This window comes from Sinocyclocheilus anshuiensis, unplaced genomic scaffold (genome assembly GCF_001515605.1).
Source record: "Sinocyclocheilus anshuiensis isolate Anshui unplaced genomic scaffold, SAMN03320099.WGS_v1.1 scaffold1292, whole genome shotgun sequence".
Lineage (NCBI taxonomy): Eukaryota > Metazoa > Chordata > Actinopteri > Cypriniformes > Cyprinidae > Sinocyclocheilus > Sinocyclocheilus anshuiensis.
In genome coordinates this window covers 67162-95146 of record NW_015544215.1, presented here as the reverse complement: position 1 = coordinate 95146, position 27985 = coordinate 67162, and the positions used below count along the sequence as shown (strand labels likewise).

At 36.7% G+C, this 27985-nt stretch overlaps 1 protein-coding gene and 1 long non-coding RNA gene across 3 annotated transcripts; one reads left to right on the top strand and one right to left on the bottom strand.

Annotated features, from left to right (window-relative positions):
* On the top strand, positions 1 to 20054 carry LOC107697225 (uncharacterized). The gene is made up of 3 exons (XR_001635174.1): positions 1 to 222; positions 19696 to 19896; positions 19977 to 20054. It is a non-coding gene; the product is annotated as an uncharacterized LOC107697225 (long non-coding RNA).
* LOC107697224 (pleckstrin homology domain-containing family O member 1-like) lies at positions 6529 to 25357 on the bottom strand. Of its 2 annotated transcripts, XM_016497922.1 has the most exons (6): positions 25090 to 25357; positions 23739 to 23885; positions 15271 to 15411; positions 12020 to 12124; positions 8845 to 8946; positions 6529 to 8441 (listed from the first exon to the last, which is right to left on the bottom strand). In XM_016497922.1, the coding sequence occupies exons 1-6, from the start codon at positions 25114 to 25116 to the stop codon at positions 7737 to 7739; spliced, it is 1227 nt and encodes a 408-aa protein (XP_016353408.1). In that variant the 5' UTR covers positions 25117 to 25357; the 3' UTR covers positions 6529 to 7736. The 2 variants fall into 2 exon arrangements, with proteins under 2 accessions (XP_016353408.1, XP_016353409.1); XM_016497923.1 differs by lacking the exon at positions 23739 to 23885.
* Between the last annotated feature and the right edge of the window lie 2628 nt (positions 25358 to 27985).

The following is a 27985-nucleotide window of genomic DNA, read 5'->3' as shown; positions in this document are numbered from 1 at the left end:
TCGGCTTCACGGTTATCAGTTAAGACTTCAGTCTGAGTCTCTCGCTTACAGATTTGTTTGAATTTGTGGAATGTTTTACAACAGAGGACAAAAAGAGCAATGGTATGTTTACCGACAACCCAATGAAACCTGCCATGCGTAATCCACGCTATCGTTTGCCACTTCCAGTCACGAAAAAGACTTTACAACACCTGCAAGCACGTGCAGCCTGAAGTTCTGCAGGTAACGCCACAAGACTACCAAAATATTAACACTACACGAAAACACTTAAAGTAGAAAGACGTTTCCACGCGTGTGTGTGTGTGTGTGTGAGTGATACATGTTTTTCTATCCCGGTGAGAACTTAATACACACCGACTCATGGGGACTCGTGTCACCGTGGGGACATAAATTGAGGTCCCCCTGTGGAAACAAGCTTACAAATCATACAGAATGAGGTTTTTTTTGTTTGTTTGTTTGTTTTTTGAGAATGTAAAAATCCAGAAAGTTTTTGTATGATAGAATATACGGTTTGCTACAGTATAAAAACCATTACGCCTCTGTGTGTGTGTGTGTGTGTGTGTGTGTGTGTAACCTAGTAGCACTGTGGTATTGTTGAAGTAGGCCTACCTCGTAAATACAACTGTTTATGGTAATCATTCAGTGTACACACAGCATTGGTATTAATTTTAATTTAATTGGCAAATTACAGCTGATTATTTTTAGCATTACATATGTATACAAAAATATGAATAGTATGTTGTTTTCTCCATAGCTGTCACACTTGTTGTTGACAAGCTAATTATTCTGTTTACTGGAGTAGTACAGCTTTGAAGTACTTAAACTGCATGAAATACAAATGCAATACAAATCCAAAAAGTGACTAAACATTTTTTAGTCATGATTGTTCATACGCATCTCTGTTCTACCTTTGTACATAACTTTATGACAAACTAACGCATATAATTATTTATATTATTTTTAACAACTCCAGCTGGTGCATTGGGAAGAAGTGAAACTGCGGATCATATAGCATAATGTGGCATACTGCATTGGGATCCTTTTGAAGCATAGGCATTTGTAACTCATTTTAAGGGGCTTCAGTTATCATTAATGTTCACTTAATTGATGTGTGTTGGCCTTGATAAATAAATAAATACACCGTTTATATTTTATTTTTTATTATACATACATTCATATATGTACAAACACAATATATACAAATATTAAATATTTATAAATATTCCAAAAGAATGAATGTATGAATATACTACTTACAGTAAATGCTTTAAGCTGTCTGATCCCAACTGTCAGTAGGAACAGGCATAATGGTGTAATGCAAAGCAGATTTAATGAGTGATTCCTAGAGAAAACCTAAAGACATATTGGTTCTAACATTTCATTATGAGGACAGTCTACAAATTGAAAAGACACACCCATCTTAACGACTTCAATATATTGCTTATCCTGCCTGAAAACACCATAAACATTGCAGATAACATCTGACGTACCAATTAATTTATCCTAAAAACTAATCCTGTGATACTGATGCTTTGCAAATTGGGTGATTTTTATGTCAAGGTTTTGGCTGTCAGTCAATTATGTCCTCTGTCTGTAGAAGAAAAAAAATATATGACCATCAATCAGAACATCAATCTTCTCATTTGATATTATATAAGAAGTGATGTTTATCTTAAGCAATCAGTAGCAATCTATTTGAACTATTACCCTCAGGTCGGCGGTACAGGACAATAAAAGCTAAAACAAACAGACTGAAAAACAGCACATACCCCAGGTTGCAATACTAAATGAACACTGAATGTAAATGTCTCTTTGGTGCAATATTCCATTTTGTCTCAATCTGAACAATATGCAAATATTGATGCTTAAAGTATATATATATATATATAATTTTTTTTTTTTTTTTTTTTTTAGAGTTTATCTTGATAAAAAAATACTGATTAAGAAAATGATTTTTTTTTTCAGTGCATTCACATAGTTGTATGTGATTTATGATATTTTAAATCAGCCCTGAGTCTAAGCCCAGCTCTGTGCCGCATTCAATTTTTTTTTTTTTTTTTTTTTTTACTTTACATGTGCGTGTGTGTGTAAGTATATGTGTATGTTTGCTTACATACACATATTGGTCTTTTATTTATTTATTTATTTTAGTGGTTGTTTTAACTGTAAACCTTATTTTTGCACTGAAATAGGATTGCACATAATTTCGTTGTACTTTATGTATGACAATAAAGATTCTGATTCTATAGGCTGTATTTATAACATCTCTCAAAAACACATGATGGTCATACTATAAAAGATGAATATGTATGGTGAGGAATACATCTTTTATACATCTTGCCCCCCGTTTTACATTAGGCTATACAAAGACAGAAGAATGAAAAATGGATAAAGCATATGATATCACATGTCTTTTAGTGTGAGCATCAGGGCATTAGTGACACTTCTGACTGCAGAACTGACTCCGCCCCCTCAGTTTCCATCAGCAAATCATTCTGTCGTACAGAGGTCACTGGTTAGTGGACAACTGTCCAGATTGGATCTTTCCAGATCACAAATGATTTCTTTAAAGATTAATGTAATTATAAACATCCTCAAATGTGGACAAAAAAGCATTAAAACATTACTTGGACTTTATCTCCTTTCTGTTAAGTGTGTGTTGATGCCCCCCATCAGTCCCCCTGTAGTGTCTTGTGGGAACATGGACAAGCTCAACAGCTGTGGGGTTCCGCCCTACTGCTCCTTTGAGATTAATTATTGCTTGGTACCAATGTATCCCTTCGCATGGAAGTTGCCATGGAAACCCTTCTCACCAGTTTAAGAGTGCTGGTTTTGGTTGTGAATTTGTGTAAATGTTTTTATACTATTCATTTTTATACTATTCATTTTTCACTAAGCATCTTGGTACTATTAATGATTGATAAAGATTTTTTTTAAACTATAATCAGAAAAATTCCATTCTGTCTCTCTGTTGTAAAATCTAAAATGGTAGCTGTGTTTTTTTAGAACATGTTAACTGGTTTCTAGCTGGTTGGAGATGGTTATTAGCTGGTCCAAGCTGGTTTTTGGAACATGCTGGGTGGTCAACCAACCAATAACAGCTAAGGACCAGTTTAGACCAGCTAGAAACTAGCTGGAACATGTTTAAAAAAAAAAAAAACACCCCTAGTAGCTGGATATTACAACAGTAAACTGCTTTCATAAAATTATAACAGGAACAATTCTTTGCAGAAGTGAAACTTGCGTCAGCATAGCATGAGATATGGTCACATTTGTCTGAGACAGTCTTATTGTAATAGTATAGAGATACTATTGTAGTTTTTATTAATATTTCTAATTAGTTTTTTGTTTTTAGTCATTTTAGTTTTAGTCATTTTTCCATTTTTCTTAGGTTTTCTTTTTTTAATTCATTTTATTTCAGTTTTAGTTATTTTAGTACTCCTAATCATTACTGATCACCACTGTATATATATATGTATGTATGTACCAGGAGCTCCTAAAAAAACACACACACTTGACTTGGCGAATAAAGCTGATTCTGATTTGATTCTGATTAAACTAAACGAAAATGAGAATTTTCTTTTAATTTATTTCAGTTAACGTTTGTTTTAAATAAAACTTTTTTTTTTTTTTTTATGGTTTCAACTATAATAACCCTTGTCTGAGCTAAAGCACTCCTGGGGGACATCCTACAGCTACAGGCTCTGTGATTAGGAAGAGCCTGGTAACGCCTTCTCACTTCTGTGTGGGGTGTGAGGAATGCATTGACACCTCTTGACACAGTCCTAACTAGGTGAAACGTTCCTGCCATGGCAACACACCCTATTTGGCTCATATATAGCTAGTCCGTGGCTTCTACTGTCACTTGTCTGTCAGTCTTCTTGCGTTTCAAGCCACATGCGGTTTGGCGCACACAGCACCTGCTGAGTTTTGTTGTGTTCTTATAGCTAGTATAGCTAGTATATATGTACAAGTTGGGTTTTTCTTGTTGCTTGCTTTATTTCAGTGTAAATGTGTAAACCACACAAGGACGGTGGTCATAATTACTAATTTAAAGGGGTCATATGATGCGATTTCAATTTTTCCTTTCTCTTTGGAGTGTTTTTCAGACCGATGAGCTTTGTAAAAATCGACGCGTTTCAAAAAGGCGGGGCATAGAGGAGAAACAATAATGTACAGTATGTGGAAAATAATGTTTTTTTCACTTTAACCCGCATAAACACATTTCATTACACCAAATACACAAAATAATGTTCTTTTTAGCAGCATCATATGACCCCTTTAAATTATTATTAATATTGCAAAAAAATGATATTCGATTTCATTTTCATGTAATATATAATTAATTTATATAGATTTTTTCATATCTAGGTTGGTTTGAATACAAGAATAATTATCAATAATCAATTTAGAGAGATAATAATATTCATGTTGAGTGAATTTAATGTGATAGACTGATATGTCAACAAGGCATATTGCTCTGATAAACAATTCTGGTTAATTTACCCATGTGATTTTAAGTATTTTTAGTGAAATATAAGATTTTGTAAATGAAGCGTATGTAATTTAATTATACAGACAAAATTTTCTACATTTTGCACTTAAGATATGAACACTCAGAATTCAGGGATGTTAAATGAAGATCACTTTAATTGCACAAGTGGTTGTCTCAAGTACATCAGAGATTAGCCGGTCCTGAGCTTACAAACACCCATTTACAGGGTTCTGCTCTCCGCACTGCAAACTGACCCAATTTACAATTAGCTGCAGAAATGTGAAATAATGTACACAGAGATTTACAGTTGTCCATATAAATGTGATTAGCAAGAGCAGAAAAGACATTTGAGTATCTGAGTTGTTTACCAGCAGCTTGTAACTAACTGTCCATCTGAGAGATTGTGTTTGTGAGGATAATGGAATAGAAAAAATCCAAAAACATTCAGGTTTTCTTCTGTATTAATGTGCAGGTCTCTAACATGAACCTTCAAATAGCCAGACTCTGTCATTTGAAGCAGGCAAAATCAATTGTTTGTTCCTTTCTGATTGCATAAGACAGTCTAGCACTGACGCACTAGCTCACAAATACAACGTTACTAGTCTGACCACAATAACACAGTCAAAAGCTAAATGAGAGATTTTCCTCTTCATTCAAATTCACATTTTATCAAAAGGTCTGCAGAAGTTCAGAAAAATAGTGACAACAGGTGAACAATCTTATGGCATACATATAGTTCAAAAAAGCATTAAGGAAACATCAGCTCTAAGCAGTCACATGGTTTGTGATGTCAACCTAAAGTAAACGTGTCATAAATGAGTAATGTATGACTATCAAAGTACAGGAATAATTTGGCTCTGTTTCTGTTATTCTATGTGATAAGACCTGTGTGATAGGAAAGATGTCAGGATTGGTTTTGATGTAATCTAATATGACCCTAATATGATCCTGGCTACCTGACAGATGCTCGGGTAATTAGATTCACCTTGCGCTGGCACTGTCAGAAAAAATCAGATCATAACACAGCCAGCTGACCAAACAAAACCAGTTCGTCTGATTAAACCTGAAAAGATCACACAACATTGCTCTGTTTGAGATAAGAGTTGTATGAGGTACAGAAAACCTTTGGCATCTGCGTGGCGATAATATGATAAGAATATAACTTAAAATGGGAGGGGTAGTGAATAAAAACATTTATTATCTGTACTTTAAACAAACAATAAAAAAAAGCTAAGGACTGCCATAGGCTTTGTGCTTTATTACCTTTGGAAGCGAAAATTTACAGTTATTTTTAAATGACAAGATTCCAGAAGCAAGGAATGTCCGGTTGAGTTGCGTTTCCAGGGAAGTGGTTTTCTAAGTCAAACGTTTAAAAAGCAAAGACTCTCCTCAAAGTCTTTCTCTACAAAAAAGCACTTTACAATAAAATGTACAAAAAATATAACACTGTTTATAATCAAGTCTTCGTAACAGAACAGGTTGACCTGTACCCATAGAATTGTGCAAACACATTATTTAGCTACTAACTGTAAAACAAGGTGTTTTATACTGGCAAGACATACCATTTGGTCGTTTAACGCTATACTGTACTGCACACTGCCAGTAAATCCTGATACCTGTGGATTATTTCAAGCTTATATGTGGGGGAATCTCACTAAACCTGTCTGGGTCACATTTAAACCAAAATTCAGAAAAAATAAATATTAGAAATTATATAATGCAAAAAGAAAATGAATTATACAGGACTGTTATTTTTTCCTTGTTGACTTTTTTTTTCTTTTTTTATGACAGTTATGCACTGGTAATTTATTATATTCAGATTTTTATAGTAAAGTAGTACAATAAAATTCTATTTAGTAGTACAATAAAATTATCATAATAAATGTATCAGCATAAATTGAATATGGTAATGAGAACTGGATGGGGAAATGTGCTTAATTTTCATAAAAATTAAATTGTTTTCTAAATTAAATTAGAAAATAAGTTCATTAATAAGAAAATAATAAATTTACTTCAAGCAAAACACAATTTCTTCTTTCTCTCAAAAAATATTTGGGGTGAAATATGACTCGTGTTCATGTTCTTGACCGGTTTCGTGAGTTTCACCCATGCAATCTTGCATAGTTCCCCAGAGACAAAATTCCTGCAAAGCAAAGCGCAAGCAACATAAAATCCTGCTTTAAAAGCTTCTTTTGAGGTGCAGGCAACTTGTAGGCAAAAAGTTTTGACAATTAAAATATACAAGCATTAAGAGTCTTTGAAGAGTTTGAAATGCAGTTTGCATGTGCCCTTTTGAAAAATACACTAAGGCAGCTTTTGATTTTGAGAGATACCAACATTTTCGGAAATACCACTTAGGTGTAAAGATTTGGAGCTACACGACCCATGTTTCCCTGCCTACAGTAGATTGTCTGTTCTGCCTCTTAGGTTTGAAAAGATAGCTTGCCAGTGTCACTCTCGTTTTACAGCATTCTCCATAGTGCAAATGTGTAATTATTATTAATAGTTTCCTTTACTGCATGGAGTCTCGTCTTTAATGGCAGCTGTTTCGTCATCCACTTTCCACAGCAACACTGGCACCAGACGTCATATGTGTTCATGTTCATGGCTTTGTTCACAAGTAGAGCCCATCTGACGGGATACAGAGCACTGCTGGACAAAGACCACGCTCTACTATCCATGATCGTTTCGCCAATCGCCTTTGGCTGCACCCTGATGGCATCTTATTATAAGCTTGTTTTGTGTTAACAGCAGAGCAAGTGTGCAAGTGTGAATTATTATTATTACGTACAAAACTGACCCAGGGAATAAAATAGACCGAGGGGTCAGCGACCATTTTGAAACTTAGCTCTTCCAGTGTATAATGAAACAGAGGGAAAACATTCACATTGTGGTAGGCTGATGATGACAAAAACATCACCACCGTCTGGTGTTTCTCACCCTGTCTTACCCTGATGGGCCACTCAATGACTCGGTGCTTTTACTGTCCCTGTCCACATCACTGTGAAAATTGATACCGGAGGGTACAACGCAACAGCTTGTGGTTGGTAAAACCACCAGGACCTCGTATTTCTGCTCTGATGCTGATATTAGGGAGTGGAAGAAACTAGATTTGCTCTTTGACAATTCATACATACACGTATAGCTCATGTTATTCATTTTTTGTTGATTTCAGCAATGCTAAAGCAGTCAACATGAAGAGTCCATTGAAAAATGATGCCATGGAGGACTTTCTGTATTCTCACATCATGCTTTTCCGGTGATTTGCTTGTTGTGGGCTGTTTAGTTTGCCATTCTGTGGAGGACTGGGTGTGACAGAAGTGGCGGAGTCAAGTTGCTTGTATAAAGCTCTGAGTTCTTTTACTTCCTCCAGCACGTCACGAGCCTGTCCCCAAGTGGACGCCGCCTCTTCCAGAAGCCTCTCTGCCTCCATCCGCTGACCCTCCGGGCTGGAGCTCTTCCCAGCCGGCGAGCCCTTCCCCTTGCCCTGCACCCGTACCTCTGTCAGCAGTTCTTGAGTTCTTTCTAGCTTCTGGGTGATGAGGTCCTGTAGCTGGCTGATGGGCTGCACGGGCGCTGAAGTTGAGCAGTGAGGGAGGGCTCGTGTCTCACAGTGTGTGAGGATCTCATCCATGGAAGCACAGCGGTTCTTGTCAGATGTGGGTATTTTTTTGCGGAGCTGCGGTGTCCTATGGTTCTCCAACCAGTCGAAGGCACTCTCGCTTTTCCGCGGCAGACTCTGGGACTTTCCAGAGGTCTCGTTGAGAGTTGAGAGCTTTGAGGTGGAGTTTGATGGAGCTTTGATGGAGTGCTGGGAATCTGGGGTGTGCTGAGAAGCAGCTTTATCGAGGGTATCCTCATGAGAGTCCTGACCCTGTGCGGAGGGGACGTCTTCTTCCTGGATGAGGTCAAGTGTCAGCATGCCATCCGAGTTTGTGGTAGAAGCCTGAAAAGTGTGAGTAGGTTTTAGACCAAAGTCTTTCTGCAGGGTAAAAGCAAGAATTCTTAAAGTGTGCTTTTTAAAAAAAAAAAAACGGGCTCAACAATAAGTATGCAAAATTATCCACCTGACCAACATAGATGAGGTAACTAAAATTCCAACACTGAATTGTCATGGTAGCATTATTAAAAATGGGTTTAAAAATTACAAACTTGAGTAGTGGGCTTGCCTGACCTGGAAAGAAGAAAAAACCTTATTGTTGAGCCCTAGATTGTCTTAAAACGAAAAGTAATCAGTAAAACTGATAAACTACACCTTAAAGGACTGTTTCATATGTATCGTTCCAGCCTTTTCCCAAAATGACGTTCTCATTAAATGAGATGATATTCAGAGCAAATGGACTACTTACCACAGCCATGAGGTGCCCGCGGGTGGGCAGACGGCGAGTGTGGGGTATCTTAGCTCTGTCACGCGTCGGATGGGCCAACAAGCTGTCCTCTTCCACTGTCACCTAAAGGGGTCGGACAAAGAGCGCTGGAATGAAGCCCAACTGAACAAATCAGTAACATGGAAACTATAGCAGCAGCTACATGTTTCACGCAAGCCTGCGGGAGGAGAGCTGGTATATTGATTGACTAATTGATGGGTCTGTTTATTATTAGTATGTGATGTACAAATAATGACACAAGCAGTTCGGCAGAGTGGATGAATGTTTGAGTTCTGGGTTGTACAAGGAGGAGGGAATAATCTGAGAATTTATTAAACTGAATCAAGTGTGTCAGCACAGCCTGTTGTTTATGAGAAAATGTATGCTGTAAATGCTACAATCCTAGACTTTGTGTTCTGAGATGGCTTTTGTTTGTTGGCCAGGAGTGTATGGCTATTCTTACTGTGTTTGGTCAGGGTTTATGGACTAAAGGAGGGGTGGTAAACAACAAAACAAAATATTGGTTTAGAAGATTACTTTCTGTATTTTTTGACAAATTGATTTAACTTTGTATGAAATAAAGTTTATAGAGCTTTTAACATATAATTTATTAATGGTGTTTGCTGAGGCAATCTGTTCTAATCTCTTGATTCTAAGTATTAAAATTTAATATGTTACTCATATTGCTTTGTTTGTGCTACAGTCAGGAATGATCGACTACTAAGGAAGCAGCTAGTTAAAGGGTTAGTTCACCCAAAAATGAAAATTCTGTCATTAATTACTCACCCTCGTGTTGTTCGAAACCCGTAAGACCTTCGTTCGTCTTCGGAACACAATTTAAGGTATTTTTGACTAAATCTGAGGGCTCTCTGACCCTCCCATAGACAGCAAGGTAACTACCATGTTGAAGGTCCAGAAAAGTACCAAGATGATCTGTGACCTCAGTGGACCTAAAGTTACGAAGCTATGAGAATACTTTTTTGCGATTAATGACAAAATTTTCATTTTTGGGTGAACTAACCCTTTAACCTTTAGAACACACAACCGTCTAGCAACACCATGATGACTGCTTCCTGTACCCTACCACTACCCTACTGGTGGTGGAGAGTTTCACACAAGTAAGCTGAGAATATGTAAAAATCTAGTATGATTTGTGCATGGTGTTGTTTGTGGCTAGTGAATGCATATATTTTCAGTTTTTAGTCACTAAACCTGCCTACACATTTCTGATACTTGTAACATGCAGCAGTGCTTGGCAACAGATAAGGAGCACATTGACAAACTATAATTTGCAAAACCAAACCATGCAGATCAGAAAAAGAATATGGCCCATATTGATTCTTAAAATGCCAAGATCGTTCGCTCTTTTAATCTGTGTTTTCCTTAGATGCATGGAAAATTGTGCAAAAGAACTGTAGCACGCCTATTGTCTTTATATATGTTGGTGAGTCAGTGGCGAATCTTGGTGTGCAACTTGTTTCTCTGTCACTTCCACAACCGTTCAAAATAATTGAAGCATGCCTGTTGACATTAGTGAAATAATCCCAAATTAATCATTATAGAATCACATAAAAATCAAATAGAATTAAACGCTAGAGCTTTGTGGACAGAAACTTTCAAAACTGCTTTGTGGAGTTCTTGTCTACTGTGTTATTTTTGGAAAGACATTTCTTCAGCAGTACAATCTATTGAACATACTGTATTTTTATCCCTCACAGCCTCATTTTCATTCCAGTCGGAACTGAAATATGGCGCTTCCCTGACTAAGGTCTTGTGGAATTGAATCGACTTTGAATCAATACCTAGTCTTGAAAAAAAAAAAATGCAAAAGACCTTTTTATCGTTATTTGTTCTTTCTTCTTTAGCCATATTTATTTAATTATTTGATCCATATTTGAAGACTAAGTTTTATCATTTGTTAATATTTTAATATTTTTAATATTTTTAAATAAACGAGTGTCTTCAATAGCATTTTAGGTTTTGTCATAGTATTGAGAATTGTGAAACTGTACAAGTATTTGTATGAACTACTGAAATGCTGGCATCGTGACAACCGTAGAAAGAACAATGTGACAGTACCGTTCTCTCATTTTAAACTGATATACTGAATAGCTATAACAACAGTCTAGTAAGCTTCAATAGAAGATTTCACAACATAACTCGTCTGTTTCCTCTCCTGTTGAGTGGTATGAGTGATCTTGCCTCTTTAACTGAATGTAGGGTATGAATCACACCACAATGACATGTGAAAAGGAAAGCACATGGTGTCTCTGGTTTATGTAAATAAATATCAAGTACATTGGGTGTGCTGTGTCATAATCAGCCTGCTTGAAATGACTGTGTGTATGTTCACGGTTCCAAACAATGGCCTGGTCCCCACGACATGTCAAGTGTTGATCTGGAGGACTCAGACAGCATGGATGGTTAGGCCAGATTAAATCTTGTTCGTTATCAGAAGCTGAAGGTGTAGATGGGCTCTGATCTGGCTGCTTTAATGCTGAAAGTCGTGACTGCCATCTATTTTTGGTGGAGTGATTCATTTTCTCCCACTGTGTGCCGAGTGTGATTATAGACCCGCTTTTAAATTGAGCAAATCCCTTCACAAACAAACTGTGAAAAGATCAGGGAATGAGAGGGCAGGAAATTTGTGATTAGAAGTTTTTATAAAAGTGGCTTCTCCAAGGACCTGCAAATGACAATCTGTGTTCGGTTTTTTACATTACACATTTTTTGAAAGAAATTGGAGTGGTGCTTGCCTATGCTAATCACTGCTGGGGTGTTGTGGGAGGTTGTCTGAGCATTGTTATGCGGTTGCTACGTTTCCAATTTTTAAATGTTGCTATGTGGTTTCTAGGATGTTTTGGATGGTTGCTAGGTGAATACACACTGGCCCAAGTCAGAAAAACCCTCCAACCAACATGCTAGGATGTTGTGTGGTTTCCTGTGCATTGCTGTGTGTTTGACAAGGTATTTAGAGTGCTTTTAACAGATTACTATGTGTTTGCTAAGATGATTTGACCCTACGTTCAGAAACATACTTAATGGAAGTGTCCAAAATATGATTGCCTGGTCAATACATTGCTAACTTGCAGTCTGGTTGTAAATAATTAATAGCAAGCAGCACTGGTATGCAAAAATATGGAAATGTCTAGCTTACCTCATCCAATATGTGATTCTTGGCCCTGGTGATGACTGCATTTAAAGCATTGATCCATGACTCCTTCTCTTCTGGACTGACAGCCAAAAACACCAGATTTGGGACCTACATGTGGCGGATGAGAGAAAATGTAATATCGTGTGCTGTTTGAAACGTTCATTTATCCAAGTACAACCATATAAGCCAGTGCAGGTTATAGAGCAAACACAGTCTAATGTATGACCAGTGTTGCCCTGAACCCTGCTGGCTTTTCATTTTTAACCTACACACGTGGTGAAAATTCCTTCAGTCTTGTTCTAGGCGGACACAAACATGTAGTGAGCCAAGCATAAATGAGCAGGTACGGCCATATGGCTCAGTCTATGCAGCAACAGAGTGAGGCAGAAACCACCATATTAGGCAAGAACACTGCAAGCCTTCCAAACACAGTCTGCTGGATGCTGCAGCTGTGTAGATAAGACTCTGCTATGCGCCCTATGCTATGTATTTGTACTGTTGTTGACAAATCACTTTGACCATTAAAGGGGAAATATCGTGGGAAACAGAAAAACGCCTTGTCAGTCGAATTACTGCAGTCTGTATTTAACTATTTGGGCTCAAAACTATTTATTTTTAAAGACATTAATACTTTTATTCATTAAGAATGCATTCAGTTGATCAAAAGCGACAGCAAATACACTTGTAACATTTATATAAATTTTTTCCAACTTTCTATTCATCAACGAATTCTGGAAAAACAAATCATGGTTTCCAGTCCACAAAAAAACTGTTTTCAACATTGATAATAATAAGAAATGTTTCTTGAACACCAAATCAGCATATTAGACTCATTTTGGAAGGATCATGTGAAACTGAAGACTGGAGTTTTGTCCGGTGGAAAACTTGTACATGCTGGTGTGTGGTTGCTGAGGCATTGTGAGATTTTGAAGGTGTTCAAAATGTTTTTAGTGTGTTGCTAGGAGTTTTGGGTTGCTAGGGTGTTTTGGTTGGTTGCTAGGTGAAATGCTTACAACAGCAAAACTAGCTTTGTTAATTCAGTTTGGTGTCGGGAGGGCAGAAAATTTAATTTAAAACAAATTGGGTGCAAGAAAACTTGACTAGCTTCACAGGTGGATCTCAAGGGGAAAATATAATGCTACAAATATGTAGAATATGGTTTCTGTAAGGCTTTTGGATTCTTTGGTAATTAAAATTAGGTGCTAACTCGTTACTTAGGGAAGCGTGTTTTTAAGGGTGCAAAAAAGAGGCAGGCAAGAGAAAAGCAGAAAGATGGTGATTTTCATGAGGTCATGTATTATGGTGGCTCCCCTGTTGAGCTGCATGTGGAACAGCTGTTGTATGTGGGGCAGAGGGACTTATTAACCATGTAGTGCTGTGTTTCTGTGTGTTTGGGAGGGAGTGGCTGCTGCTGGATTTTCCTAAGACCCTCCATGTTTGTTTCCTGGGGATTAACCCCTTGTCTCAGCGTTGGATTTTAAAGGATTGGTCAGACGTAACCCCTAATATTTCGTCAGAAAGCCTAAAAATGTGCTGTAGAGTCTAGACCAGTGTTTCCCAACCTTTTTTTAGTCGTGGCACCCTTTGGAAATTTTAACAAACTTGTGGCACCCTACAAAATTAATTTTGTCACAATATTTGAATTTCTAACTTCGATATGATAATTTGAAGGTTAGCAGATCAATGAATGAGAGGGCAGCGTTACCAGAGATGCCCATTTACCACACCATGTTACTACACAGTAGGGCTATTGCAGACAGAAACAATACTGTACTACATCGATGTTTCCTGTCAATTTTTGAGTGGAATGTGCTGTTCCGATTCGCATGAACGGTATACGAGTGGAGCGATTGAGCGGAGCGAACACGAATAGAGCGGGATAGTACGCAGAGCGTCACACCACGTGAAAGTGAAACCTGAGCGGTGAACTAGTTTTCGGCAGCCCGAATTTCAGTGCATCTCTAATTATTGGCAACATCAGAAATGGATATTATATAATAGCTGCTTTTTTGAACATTTTAGCAATTTAAAAATATTAAAAAAGGATTTTTTACACGGCACCCCTGCTCTCGACAGACGGCACCCCGGTTGGGAAACACTGGTCTAGACAACCAGAAAAGCTTTAAATCTACATATAACTAATGCAGACTTCTAAAAGGACTGATACTGTATTAAAAATTGCATTTCTGGAGAGGTGACAATAACATTTTTAAATGTTTCATTTTCCACCAAATGGAATGGCAAAAATGATTTGTGTTTCTTTTCAGATTCCCCCATACTCGCACAATAAGTTGAGCCAGGAGATCAGAATAATTGATTCAGAACTGAACTGAAAACGCCTTGTAAATTCCTGAATTTGTACTGATTTTTAATTGAGGTGGCAAACAGAATGCTGAAATGCAATTCGAATTTTATGTAAGCAAACAGAGGTAAAATGAGTTGAAGTTTTTTATTTGTATTTTTTTAAATAGAAAAGCAAAGTTTGTCTTGACTTTGAATGCTGGCTTTGAAAAAAAATCAAGCTCTGAAAAAGTTCAAGAAGCCTCAAAGTTTGTAGGTTTATGGATGGATAGAGATATTTAACCTATAGTCTCTGCATTAATTGGAGACAGTATTAACATAGGGGAAAAAAACAACAGAAAAAAAATCAAATACTTCACCTTTAAGAAACAAGGAGCCTTAACATAATTGTTAAGATGTACTATTTGTCTTGGTCTAAAGGATGAAGGATATTCGTGGCGGCCTGTGGTGTGCTAGTGAAAGCAATAAGCTAAGCCATTCTTACTGAAAGCCAATTACTCAGGATAGGATGACTACAGAGGTCGGTCCAAGTTTGTGCTTAGAGAACGGCGTGCCAACTATGCTGGAGTACGATTTATTGTTTAATATCGTCTTAGACTTGAGACTTAATGGCTGTGTTCACACAGTCAGTGTTTGGTATTGAAAACAGTGTTTACAAACAGGTGTGACTCTTGAATTGTCCTGTTCAGATTACAGAAGCAGTTTGAATAATGTCTGTATGAACAAATAACCAGTCAAGACCCATTTTTTATTCCTGTTTAATTTCCTTTTGCTCTAATATGTTTGAATGTATGAAGCGACACAGATCTTTGAGTTGTGCAACAGGTGATCACTGTCTTACAGCATGACTGCAAACTGACTAATGAACCAGCCCAGCAGTGCTCTAGTGCTGAGACCTAAAGCCATTAGCTATTATCCTCTGCTGTGAAACCCAACTTCCTGTAGAGACTGACCGTGTTGCCTGGCTGCCGTGAACGCAGAAGTGTGAACTTGCTGTGATTCTTTTTGCTCCTGCTTTTGGCCTTGCGAAGTTCTTCAGACTTCTCGTAGTCGGTGAGATCCACCACCTCCTGGATTTTCTTCTCATCTTTGACCTGTAGAAAGTACAGATTTGGTTTTATTACTGTGCTTTAAATTTGTTTAAAATTGACTACATACATCTCAATATTTATGTATATGTTCTGAAATAACTTAAAGGGGTGATTTTAGTAGTTTTGTAATGACGTTACATTTGTAATGTAATGTAATGACTAAAATATTGATTAATACTAGTAATAGTTTATTTTTTATTTACTTATTAATCATCATAATAGTTGTTGTTGTTGTTGTTGTTGTTGTTATTATTAAAATCATTAATAATAATACTTTTGTACTTTTATAATATAATAATAATAATAATAATAATAATACAATCATAATTGTACATGTTGAAAACCGACTCTGATCCAAAACAGGTTTCATGAGTCATTAAGGAATAAATATAATTATAAATATATAATTTGCTTAATTATTCCAAACAAAGGCTAATTTAAAATGAGCGTTTCTACTGCCCAGTGTGTCCAGAATTTTACATTTCAGCCAAGAATTTTCATTTTGGTGCATCACTACTCAAAAGGGTTTTTTTTTTTTTTGTTTTTTTTTAAGGAAACAAAAAACAGCACAGCATTTTAAAGGTGTATGATGTTTGAGGTCAGTTTTTGGTTTAGTCTAGTTGGTGCAGTTGTTAAGAACTGTTTAGAGCATCTGAATGTCCAGTGATATTAACTTTTAACCAAGACAGCTCCAGAACATCACTGGTCCAAACATGGCAGAAGAGAACCTTTTAACCCAGATTCACAGTGAACACCATGGTCTGATTTGCTATCACCTGCAAATCAGAACGTTCTCATTAAGTCACAATCAATTTCCATTAGCGCTCTACTAAAGACAGAAAAGCTGTCTATGCACGCAAGCACACATCTGGTTGTGTTCTGTACTACAGAGCCGCTCTACAGTGCAGTACTTGAGAGATTGGCATCACACCCAGTGCACTATGGGGTGTCACAACAGGGAATGGCTGTACAAATAGTACATCTACTGTTCCAGCAGTACAAAGGCAGCAATTAACTGGCAATCTGATCCAATCCATTTTTCCAGTAGGGGACAGTCGGGACACAGTACACACAATGTTTGCACTCAATACCGGACATTAAGAACTCCTCAATACAATTAGATTCAACAAAATAATGAAGTATGCTGTTATGACTTATAATGCACTATATAATGAATGACAATGAGGCATTAAAGTAAGGTAAAAAATCATCTGAATTTTTAAAAAAAGTGTGATAACACATTAGGATATTTATTTCACCGGCATTACTTGTAAAATGACCCTGATATAGGCTATCTGACAACAAATCTGGCACAGTTAAAGTAATCTGTAATCTGAGAACATACAGAAAGAATACTTCAGTGGTTAAATTCATTGAATGAATGTGAACTACACCACTACTTTTGTAGTTATGCTCTTTGCTCCTTTAAACTGAGTAGGTGCAGTCCAATTAAGTGGTTGTATATGAATCTGACAACATGTGCTCTATTTTGGATTTCATAACATTTGAAACTGCCTTTTTAAAACCGAACTGGCAGATGCTCAAGTAACAAGCCAGTTTTAGCCTTAATGACCTTTTTAACTGCAAATAAAGAGCATCATCTATATTTAATATTGGGTACATTAAGCTTTAAACAGACACATCATTTTGCAAACGAGACGCGCGCGGGCACACACACACACTGAATAGTCAAAAACAGCATCTTAAACAACCAAAAGAAAGCTACAGAAACTTGTTTGCCAAACCTTGTGTTTCTCAAGAGAAAGAGTGAAGGGACAAAGAAGTACTACTGTGAGAATTATTGCACAGTTTTGCCAGGCTGCCTGATATGTTCTCCGTAATCAAGATACTTTCTGTTATCTAACTAAAGCTGTCTGGAGCTCTAAACAATATTTTTGTTGTGTGTGAGGTTACAGAAATGTTCCAGGTTCAAAACACTTAAGCTCTACAAACAGCATCTGTGGCGTGCTGTTGAGTACCACAGAAAATCATTTTGACATTGTATTTACAGTGATGCACTTACATTGGAAGTCTATGGAGCGTGTTTCTCAAATACTGCCACAAAACTGCTGTTCACAAATGTTTCAGACTGAAACAGGATATTCAATGAAAAAAAATGTAGGAAAGAAATCGACTGAATCCAGAGAAAAGTAGATGATTAACAACTTTACTGCTCAAATTATGAAATTTTTTATACTAAAGAAGTTAGTCTAAATGCTCTATATAATGGACGTTTATGAAAGGATAGGCTGGTTAATAAAGAAAGCAAATATAATTTTGAATAGTGAAATTCCATTCATACAGAACTTGACCAGCCCTTTGAAAGACAGTGAAACACGAAACGATGTCTGCTCATCTCTGAATGATTCACCTGACATCAGACTGAAACAAAAGGACACCTGAACAGGAAATTCTCCATAATAGAGTTGATTTGTTGAATAACATGAATATGAATACACACTGGAAACTGTGCATTTGAGCAACAAGAAAATGTGAACAAAAACCAGCAAACCGTAAAGGATTTTTTTTCCCCAGGCTAATACAAGTTAAGCTCTATACTGCTGCCATGCTGTCAAAAATAATTTTGACTTATATGACACAGAGGACTGAGTAATGACTGCTGACCCCAAACTTATTAATACATACATATATATATATATATATATATATATATATATGTATGTATTAATAAGTTTGGGGTCAGCAGTCATTACTCAGTCCTCTGTGTCATATAAGTCAAAATTATTTTTGACAGCATGGCAGCAGTATAGAGCTTAACTTGTATTAGCCTGGGGAAAAAAAATCCTTTACGGTTTGCTGGTTTTTGTTCACATTTTCTTGTTGCTCAAATGCACAGTTTCCAGTGTGTATTCATATTCATGTTATTCAACAAATCAACTCTATTATGGAGAATTTCCTGTTCAGGTGTCCTTTTGTTTCAGTCTGATGTCAGGTGAATCATTCAGAGATGAGCAGACATCGTTTCGTGTTTCACTGTCTTTCAAAGGGCTGGTCAAGTTCTGTATGAATGGAATTTCACTATTCAAAATTATATTTGCTTTCTTTATTAACCAGCCTATCCTTTCATAAACGTCCATTATAGGGTCACAAAACATTGCAGTTGAGAGGGTGTATGAGAGTAGCCAAATACCCTGAAGAGGAATTTGAAATGAATACTCCTCACAATGTGTCCTATCGGCCCACATATGAAAAATTCATTGCAAAGTGTTTAAGTAAAAATCTGTGAATGATACAACCAATGCTGCTTTATGATGTGAAGGCTACAGGTGACATCTTGTAGGGTTAAATGCAGCATGTTTGCTTGCTCAGGTGAGGGAAGAAAGGGCGAGCCGCTTCATGTAGGGTGTTGACAAGTTGACATCCGCAGTTACAAACCTACTGAAGACAGTTTGAAGGTGTTTCCTCTCTGACTTCTAGCACAGTGGTTTTCAACAGGTTTTGCTTTACAAGTGGTGCTTTTGGACATCAAGTCGTGACCAAACAGTGCTAAAAATGCATTCATATCACCACAAACTACATTCAACAAAACTGCAAGGCCTTTGACCATAACAACAAAAGATATGGGAACTGTTTTTGCCTGCCTTCCCTTCCTTCCTGCCCATTTTTCGAGAGCTACACGATTATGACAAAACTCATAATCATTATTCAATTACATTGAAATTGTAATTGCGATTATTAATTAAAATTATCACAATTTACATTGAATGATGTTTATACCATTGTTTGAAGCAACCGCATGCCATAATTTTATATGAAAATAAATAAGCTGAAAACACTCAAACTGAAAATAATTTATTGCTTTTCTATAGTATTAAGCCTCAAATGTTAACTATACATTGGATTGGTTTCTTCTTTAAAAAATAAATTTAAAAAAGTAAAAATATGCATGGTATAATAATGTTATACTAAAACTAAAATTAAAACAATGGAAAAACCCTTAAGATAACCTGTAGAAAGAAAAAACAAGCACTCAGAATAACATAAATGGACGATGAATTACAGCTTTGAACAATTAAATAATTGTGGCATCCGTAATTGTAATTTGATTAACTGTGGAGCCCTACATTTTACTGTATTATAACTTTGCACGATCACATGTTTATTTTTTCCTAAACATTTAGTTTAATTTATTTCTTCTGACCACAACAGACCTGCAGCCATGTTTGTGTCGTGACCCATAAGTTAAGAACCACTGTTGTAGAGTTTATAATTTCAGTTCAACAAGCTTCTCATTTTGAGCTTCCTGATGCTATTTTGCTGTTCCAGAGTAAAACCAGCCTGCAACTTGCTGGAATTTCTCCCTGCCGTCCTTGCAATTGCAGTAATAATCATCTGACACAGTGTGACCAAGATCCCTTTTGATACTTTGCGGAACAGAAGAAAACACCTAAAGAAACCAGACGGAGAAGAAATGGTTTGATGACTATACAAGGCACGACAACCTCTGTTGATCTCGCTTTCCAGCAAGTGAGTCCGAGCTGTGCCAGGCCCTGACGTGTGAAATTATTCATCCGTCGTTTTCATTTGCTCTACTTGTGTTAATGTAGGTGGACGACTACACCCCATCATCCTAGAGAATGATGCCGGCAATTGTAAAAAGAAAAAGTCACACGTCTTTCCTTGAGTATTTGTACATGTATGACATATAATATATACAATAAAGTCTGTAGACATGTTACTTTTACTATTGCACTGCATGATCTCATTTTATGACGTTTTCCATTTGCACCAGTTCACAACGCTAGAATCATTCAGCACATCTGACATCTGCAGATCTCTTTTTTGAGAAATGCTATACATATGTACTAATATGACAAGTAAACTGGAGTGAGATAAATGGGATGCATGAACTAATTCAAGTTCTTGGCTGATTGTGATGTGAAAAATTAAGGTGAAATGTTGAATCTGGCAAAAGCTTTCCAATTATTTTCAATAATTTTCCAAAAACTACTTCATTAGCATCCTAACCAAGCACAATTTTACAGACAATTTAGTTGATTGCTTGGTTTCTGTTAGAGTAGCCCTGCCCACTGAGAAATCTCATTGGTCCAAAATTGCATCCTGCATAACTTGATTGGCTGTTGTTGTGCTATGGTTTTTTTTTTTTTTTGCTTTCATGACAGACATTATTTCACACTAGATCCAAATGCAATCAAAGACAGTGACAGCATTTGAAAAACATTCATAAACCAGTAGGCAAAAAGTCCTACTGACCTACTATTTCTGGAAAGATTCTGAATGTACATCCAATGGACACTATACTATCCCACGAGGCCAAGTGGAAAGGAGTTGTGAATGGCAATGAAGAGACGCAACCGATTCTGGCAGTGACAACATGACAAATGTACTGTGTTGTACTGTGTTGTACTACTACCACATTAATACTGTAAAGAACATACTTTTTTAACAGTCGCTTATTCAAAAGAAGTACCAACTGCAGCCAGTATGTATCATGTAACCTTATTGGCAGTGCTGTTTCCGTTTAGGGTGGATACTGATTGTGAATCGCCCAAATGGAAGGACTATGATTTCAATGCTGTTTCAGTGGCATCATTTTAGAAAGGCAAACCAGATGAGCAAAGGGGAAAAGAACATCGTAAAGAGGAAGTATCGAGCATAGAACAAGTTGTGGCCATTAGACCGATGTCTGCCTTCTCACATATGGCTCCAAAAAGCAGAAGAGCAATGTTAAGATACTTTCAAAGTAGATGAAGACCACAGCTTCCTTATTTGGGCTTGAGAGGACAAAAAGACGACACAGACAGACAGCTCTTATCTTCTTCTACTTTCATGTTGAAGTTCTGGTAGATGCCATTTAGGGTAACTAAGCGGAACAAAAAAAGACCGGAAACTACGCCTAATTAAATTTAGATTCAAGCATTCATGAGAGAGCAGTGTACCAGAGTAAGTGTGTGAATGTAAAGACAGTCTTGGGTGAGTGGGAAAAAGTTTTCCTACTATCTGTGGACTCTCCCTACATCTGCCACATCAGCGGCCAGGAATCTGACCCCGAACAACACTCGCATGACATCTGCTCCTGTGAGCTGTTCTGGAAGTTTTTTCTAGAACACATTCTCAGCTTACTGCCATCCTTCAGTCTACTATCATCTGACTCAATTATGTCAATTTGATTTAAGCGGAATCACATACAATGAATGGCCAGTGGGTTATTAGTGGTGCTTGCTATTGCCATTGCTCATAATTTAGCCCTTAACCCTGCAGACAGCTCAAACTGCAGTATGCAGTTTGTTAAGAAGAGGTGTGCTTATACTTTCCAAAGCAATTTATACCTGGTAGATGATAAAATGTGCCAAAAAACTAAATAGGTTTACGTTAAAAATGGGACCTGAGCAATGTGAAGAGAATTTAGAGACTATAATTTGCCCAAAGCGGTGTGAAATGAAAATTCACCCTATCTATTTTTTTAACACAGGTTATTGATCTTCGTGTCACCAATTCAGCAGTGCATGTATTTTTACATAATTCTTAATCAAAATGTCACATCTTGATCTTCCAGTGAAACAACAGACTTCTCTTTGTTGATTGTAACCACTTACAGCTCCCTAGTAGCATGGCAGTTAGTTGCACAGGCAAGTATCACTGATATTTTCTTCATAAAATCCCCCCCCCCAAAAAAAGTATTTTCTTTATTAAAGATGCATGGTAAACCATAGTTACTAAAGTTACTGTAAAACTATTTTTTATTAGTATGGAATCTTTGTCAGTTTCATTTATTTTTGTTGAGGTAGTAATTTTGCTGTAGCTAACTATGGTATTTTTGGCAAAAACTAGTTACCATAGAACATTTTTGAAAGTAGTCTACAATTAATCCTTTTTGATACTTTTCTGGCACTGCTGAAGCTTGAAAGCCTTAGTTCGTATTCACAAAAAAATGCAGTCAGCACAATTTTTCAAATATTCTCCTTTTGTGTTTCTGCAGAAAAAGTCATGTGCGTTTGGAACAATATCAAGGGGAGTTAATGATGACAGCATTTTCATTTTTGAGTGAACTAGAAGACTGTATAAAAAAATCTTTTAAAAAAGAATCTGTAAAGTTTAAGCCCAGATACCTGATGGTGTATACTGTATGTTGAAGAACTACATATACCCCTCAAGCTAGGATCTTCAGACCGCTATATAAATATGGGGATTGGAAATACACCATTTTGGCATTCATCTATTAGGAAACATGATACCAAAACAACAACATCGGATCATTAAAATCTGTTGTCTGTCTAGGCAGCTGGAGAGAAACATCTAGACGACAGTATGATGAAACCTCAGGCTGTTAAGCACTAAAAGGGTCAATCCTCTCTCTGAGCTGTGAGCCAGAGCCCATATGCTGCCTCGGCATTCTGATGCTGAGCACAGCAAACAGTCTTCTGCGTGACCATGACTCAACCTCAATCCTGCTTTTCCTTCCCTTCGTCCTCCCACACTGCAGTAAATCAGCCTCGCTCCTGAATAAATGCCCTTTATTTCCCTATTCTTTAATGCTTACTGAACTTGTTTAACCTCTCTTTAAACCTTCACTTGGGCAGTGAAGGGAACCACAATGTCAGGCACATGCTTGACAGTTTGTGTTGCATTGGACTTGGAAATGTCCGCCAAGTGAATGTTTACATGTTTATCTCATCATGTTCGGCCTTTCAGCACATCCGGCTCTAATTCCAGAACAATGTCTGCAATTGAATAAAGGTGTTAACACTGTAAGACGCAGCTCTGTGTACCACAGCAAGCCTGACCTGAGCAGAGCAGGATAATAAACGGATAGTTTATTTATTTATTGAGGTTTTTTGTGTCGAAAGTCCAAACTGCAGTTTTTTTCATACAATGAAGAATAATGAGTACTTTTATAATATTTTATGAAGCAATCTCCTTTTTGGAGATTGACAGTCCCTGTTTGCCATCTACTTTCATTCTCAAACTTCTCCTTTCCAATGAAGAAAAAGTCATGTGGGTTTTGAAAGGCACGACATGAGTAAATGATGACAGAATTTTTATTTTTGGCTTAACTACATGTCTTCTGAATTTTAATACATGTTTATCTGCATTGGAAGTGTACTATTATATTGCAGTGTGGATTGTGCTTTCTTTTACTTTGTCTAGTTTTGTTATGGTTTTCAAAGATGAGGGCATGTCACATATCCCATCTATGCCGTTACGCAACTGGAACACATTTCTTACTTTCTCACACTGAAAGCAGTACTGAATATCATTGTAAGCATGTTACACAAGTAGCATCTCATCAATCAAATGAAGATGTGGAGAAAAGCATTAAGAGAAAAAAAGGTTTGTCCAAAGCTAACCTCTCTTTCAGAAATGTAGAGTTGCTCTCCTTTCAGTATAACAAATCTGCTTTTCCAAATTTCCCTGAAAATTCCTTTGCCACAGAACTTGCGAATCCAGCCAGTTTTGTCGGGCTGCATGGGCTGTTGATTGGCGTCCTGAGGGCCCTGAGAAAACAGAGACATGCCAGTGGGACTACAGGTTTCCAGTTGGTTATGATCTAATTGTCTGTGTTTCAAAGCCTAAACAGCATTTCTAGGCCTTCGTAAGTCTATGATGTGCAATATGCTGTCTAGGAAGGCAGTTCACTAGGTTTTGAGACACAATCGTAGTCTCTAGAATGGGGGAGACTTTCTTAAAGACCATGTCTTTGTCATGTAGATCATATCACATTCCTGACACTTATGCACTTTTCTCACACAGCACATGCACATACACACGCCAGTGTTTCCTCAACATTGGGATCTTGCAGTCTGAACTGAGTGTGATGAGAAAAGGCTGTGTACATGCAAAATAATGGCAAGAAACAAAATTCTATTATGCTGATCTCACAGACAAGAGTGAACAATATCCATAATGTTTATTATTCAGAAAAAGACTTTCCTCAGCTATTTATGCATGTAATCAGAATATTCTGTATGAAACATGCCAATTCTTCGCCTGCCAGTCTAGACAGGAAATATTGGGAGTGCCATTTATTATGCTTTTTATTCATTTTGGACAGTAATTTAATCAGCTCATTAATACTGCATGTTAAGTGTTCAGTTTGTAGTCCCAGAAGATAAATTGAATTTTTCAAACCATGCCTTCCCTTAAGAGTTTCCTTTTGGGTTTTTAGAATTTATGTTTTAGATGTATTAATCATTAATATTTGTTAGTAAATGTGTACATGAAATTATAGTCTGAATTAAAATAATTTTTAAAAATTCTGTGTAATATAGTCATATGCCAGCAGTCTTATTCAGTTTTCTGGAAACTGTAATACTGGCTTCTGGTTATAGCATTCAGGTTCTGTTTATTTTTAATGTAATATTAAAAGAAATCAGGGCAAACCTTTTCAGTTGTACCTTGACGTTGCTCGTGTGATTAAAATAAAGTCAACATTACTCCTTTCATTATTTTGAGCCTAGTCAACTTCCAAAAAAAGGCGTGCGAAATAATATCATGTCGACTTATACATTTACAGCTAGAATAAAATAATTATAATGCGTGTACTGCATTGGTGCATTGAAAATGTTGTTAAATAGTGTTTAACAGTGTAAAACAGTGTAGTTTAGTGTAAACTGAAGTGTACTTGCTGCAGTGTTTCATACTAGTGCACAAAGGCTCGCGGCGCACCTCACGGACAATAGAGTGGACTCGATGTCTTACCCGCTTTGTTGAACTGTTCTTCTTCATGACTCGATAAAACGGGTCTTCCCGACTCTCCCTCCGTTAAATCCAGATCCTTACGTGCCACAATGTGTTGTCTACAACGAAACAAAATCCTGGAGTGAAACGCTACACTCAAAGAAAGCTCGGTGTTGAATGAGGCGCTCCCCCGTTTGTTTCTTACGCCTCCTCTTGTCTATTTACTTCCATTCAGTGTCCTCCAGATCCGCGCAGATTATCATCCAATGGCTTTTTCTTTGTGGTCACGCACACAGATCTGAGAAATGTGCTTTCTAGAGCAGCAGATAAGTCTGTGCTGGTGCCATCATCATCACTATTATCGTGTCTTGTGTGTTGATCTCCTGCCCTCATGTGTGTCTCTTGTGGAGTTCTGTGAGAGCTGGAGAATTTAAGGCTGTGTGGTCCCTCTCTTTGTCCTCCACAGCTCCACCTATGGACACCACAATGATGTCACTGGAAAGGCAGGTGGGGGACTTGCTGTACTGAAAGGAATGTTGCAGTATTTTGCTATCATTTTACATTGTGTTAACAGTATTTGCCTGTATTATTAGCTAAAATATTATATATAGCATTATATGATAAAAAAATATGAATAATGTGCAATTAAAAATTAATTACACTAAGTACATGTAGTTCATCAACAGTGTCAAAAATTAACCTTTTTATTAAGGATCAATATTTGCCCCCTGGATTTAATTGACATAACATGGACAACACACTGTGGTTCATGATTAAAATAAATTCTCACAGTATATATTAGGGTTGGTACACAGCAACACTGTATATTTTGATGTATGAACTGCTAGTTTTCTACTGTTTTCAGATATATTTATTTAGCAGTATCATTTAGTAGTCTACATACTGCTGTAAAATATAAATGAACTAGTTTTATAAGTCAAATACTATTTAATATGACTGAATCAACTTTACTGTATTCGGTTTAACTTGCAAGAAGTCATTTTTAATGTCAGGTGAGATAGAAATAGCCTCTGAAGGTAACAACTGCACAATTTCGGGGGGGGTTTACAGTGTAATATTATATTTATTATATGCTTATAAATAAATATATTTCTATATTTTTATTCTACTTTTGATATTAAATGATAAAGTATATAAATAAATATGTAAATGTGATCTGGTAAATGAGGAACTCTTGAATACAGATTGTAACACTTTACAATAAGGTTCATAACTACTTTAGTTAACATTAACTAAGCATGAACAATACTTCTACGGCATTTATTAATCTTAGTTAATGTTAATTTCAACATTTACTAATGCATTAGCCTATTAAAATCAAAAGTTGTGCTTGTTAACATTAGTTAATGCACTGTGAATTAACATGAACTAACAATGAACAACTGTATTTTCATGAACTAGCATTAACAAAGTTTAATAAAATACCGTAATAAATGTATAGTTCATTGTTTGTTCATGTTAGCTAATATATTAACTAACATTATGGAACCTTTTTGTAAAGTGTTACCAAAAGAACATTTTGCAGTTCCATACAGACCAACAACTCATGACAAGCAGCCCATGTGGTGTTGAGATAATGCTCCCATAAAGTGATGTAACTCAACAGCAATACAAACATGTCTACCTGTCATCTTAAACCCATCATGGTCCTTCTTAAGTGTTTAAAAATAGTAATGCATACCGCCTTGATAAGCTTTGGTCTGAAATGCCCCCTACCTAGTATTACTTCAACAGTAAAGAATTGACTCAATGTGTTTGTCATTGAGCCAGGTGAGATTATTAGGTTACCTTACAAGGTTAACATAATAGCTGGGTTAATGTTCTATATATAATCACAAATGCAAACACGTACATGTTATGCATCTTTATTATCTATGATTGAGATATTGTACAACATTTAAGTCAAGCTGAGAACATGGTTAGAATAACACCACATTTGACAGTTTAACACATTTAAAGGCTCAATACGGGTCAGTCAGAGCGGCCCTTTGTTAGGGTATGGCACAGGATGACCGGCTGGTTATCTGTTTAAATGAGTCTGACAATTTATGTTAGTCCCCTATCAGAAATTCTAAATATAATGTGAGAAATGAAAGCATTTAAAAGATGTATCAAAACAGGAAGCAGAGGCAGCTCTCATGTGAGGTATAAAAATGTAGCAGGGTCTTCTATTCTAATTATTTATTGAATGGTAAGAAATGTAAGTGTATTTCATTCAAGTACTGTATGTGTAGAATTCTCAATGCTGTCATTTGCCATTTAGGAAATGAATGTCCTTTTTGTTTGCATTGCTGTAAATGTTCATTCCTTGAGATCAGTATTCACCACACAATCTTTCTCCTGTCTATTACGAGGCTGTCAGCAAATCCATCTAGGAATGGGCTAAAAACAACAAAATGGTGCAATCTAGCAAATCTAAAACAACAAAACTGGTGCAAATCTTCTTTAATGATTATTTCATGCTTTAACTTTATTTCTAAAAACACAAAATATATATTGTAAGTATTTTTTGTGAAATAGTTTTCTAGTCCTTGCATATAAATACCCATTTTTAGTTAATGCTGTTTTTTAGAAACCTAGGTAATCATACAGTAGCATCATTGTAATGACACGCTCTAATCCAGCACTGAAGTGGAATTAAGCAGCGCTGCTGTCCCAGTTTAAACAGAGCTCTTGTGCAACTGAAGCGGAAATCAGCTTACAGAGTTGCCTCTCATTAGGCTTTCAACTGCTGCCGGAAAAAAAAAGAAGAAATATAAACAGCCACAAGACTTAAGGTCACTTTTCTCATCCGGTTAATCATCTCTGTACTTGATCAGTTTAAGAGTTCCCACTTTGGGTTACGAGTCCGACTCTCTAACCATTAGGCCACGACTTCCCCAACTGCTACCATAAG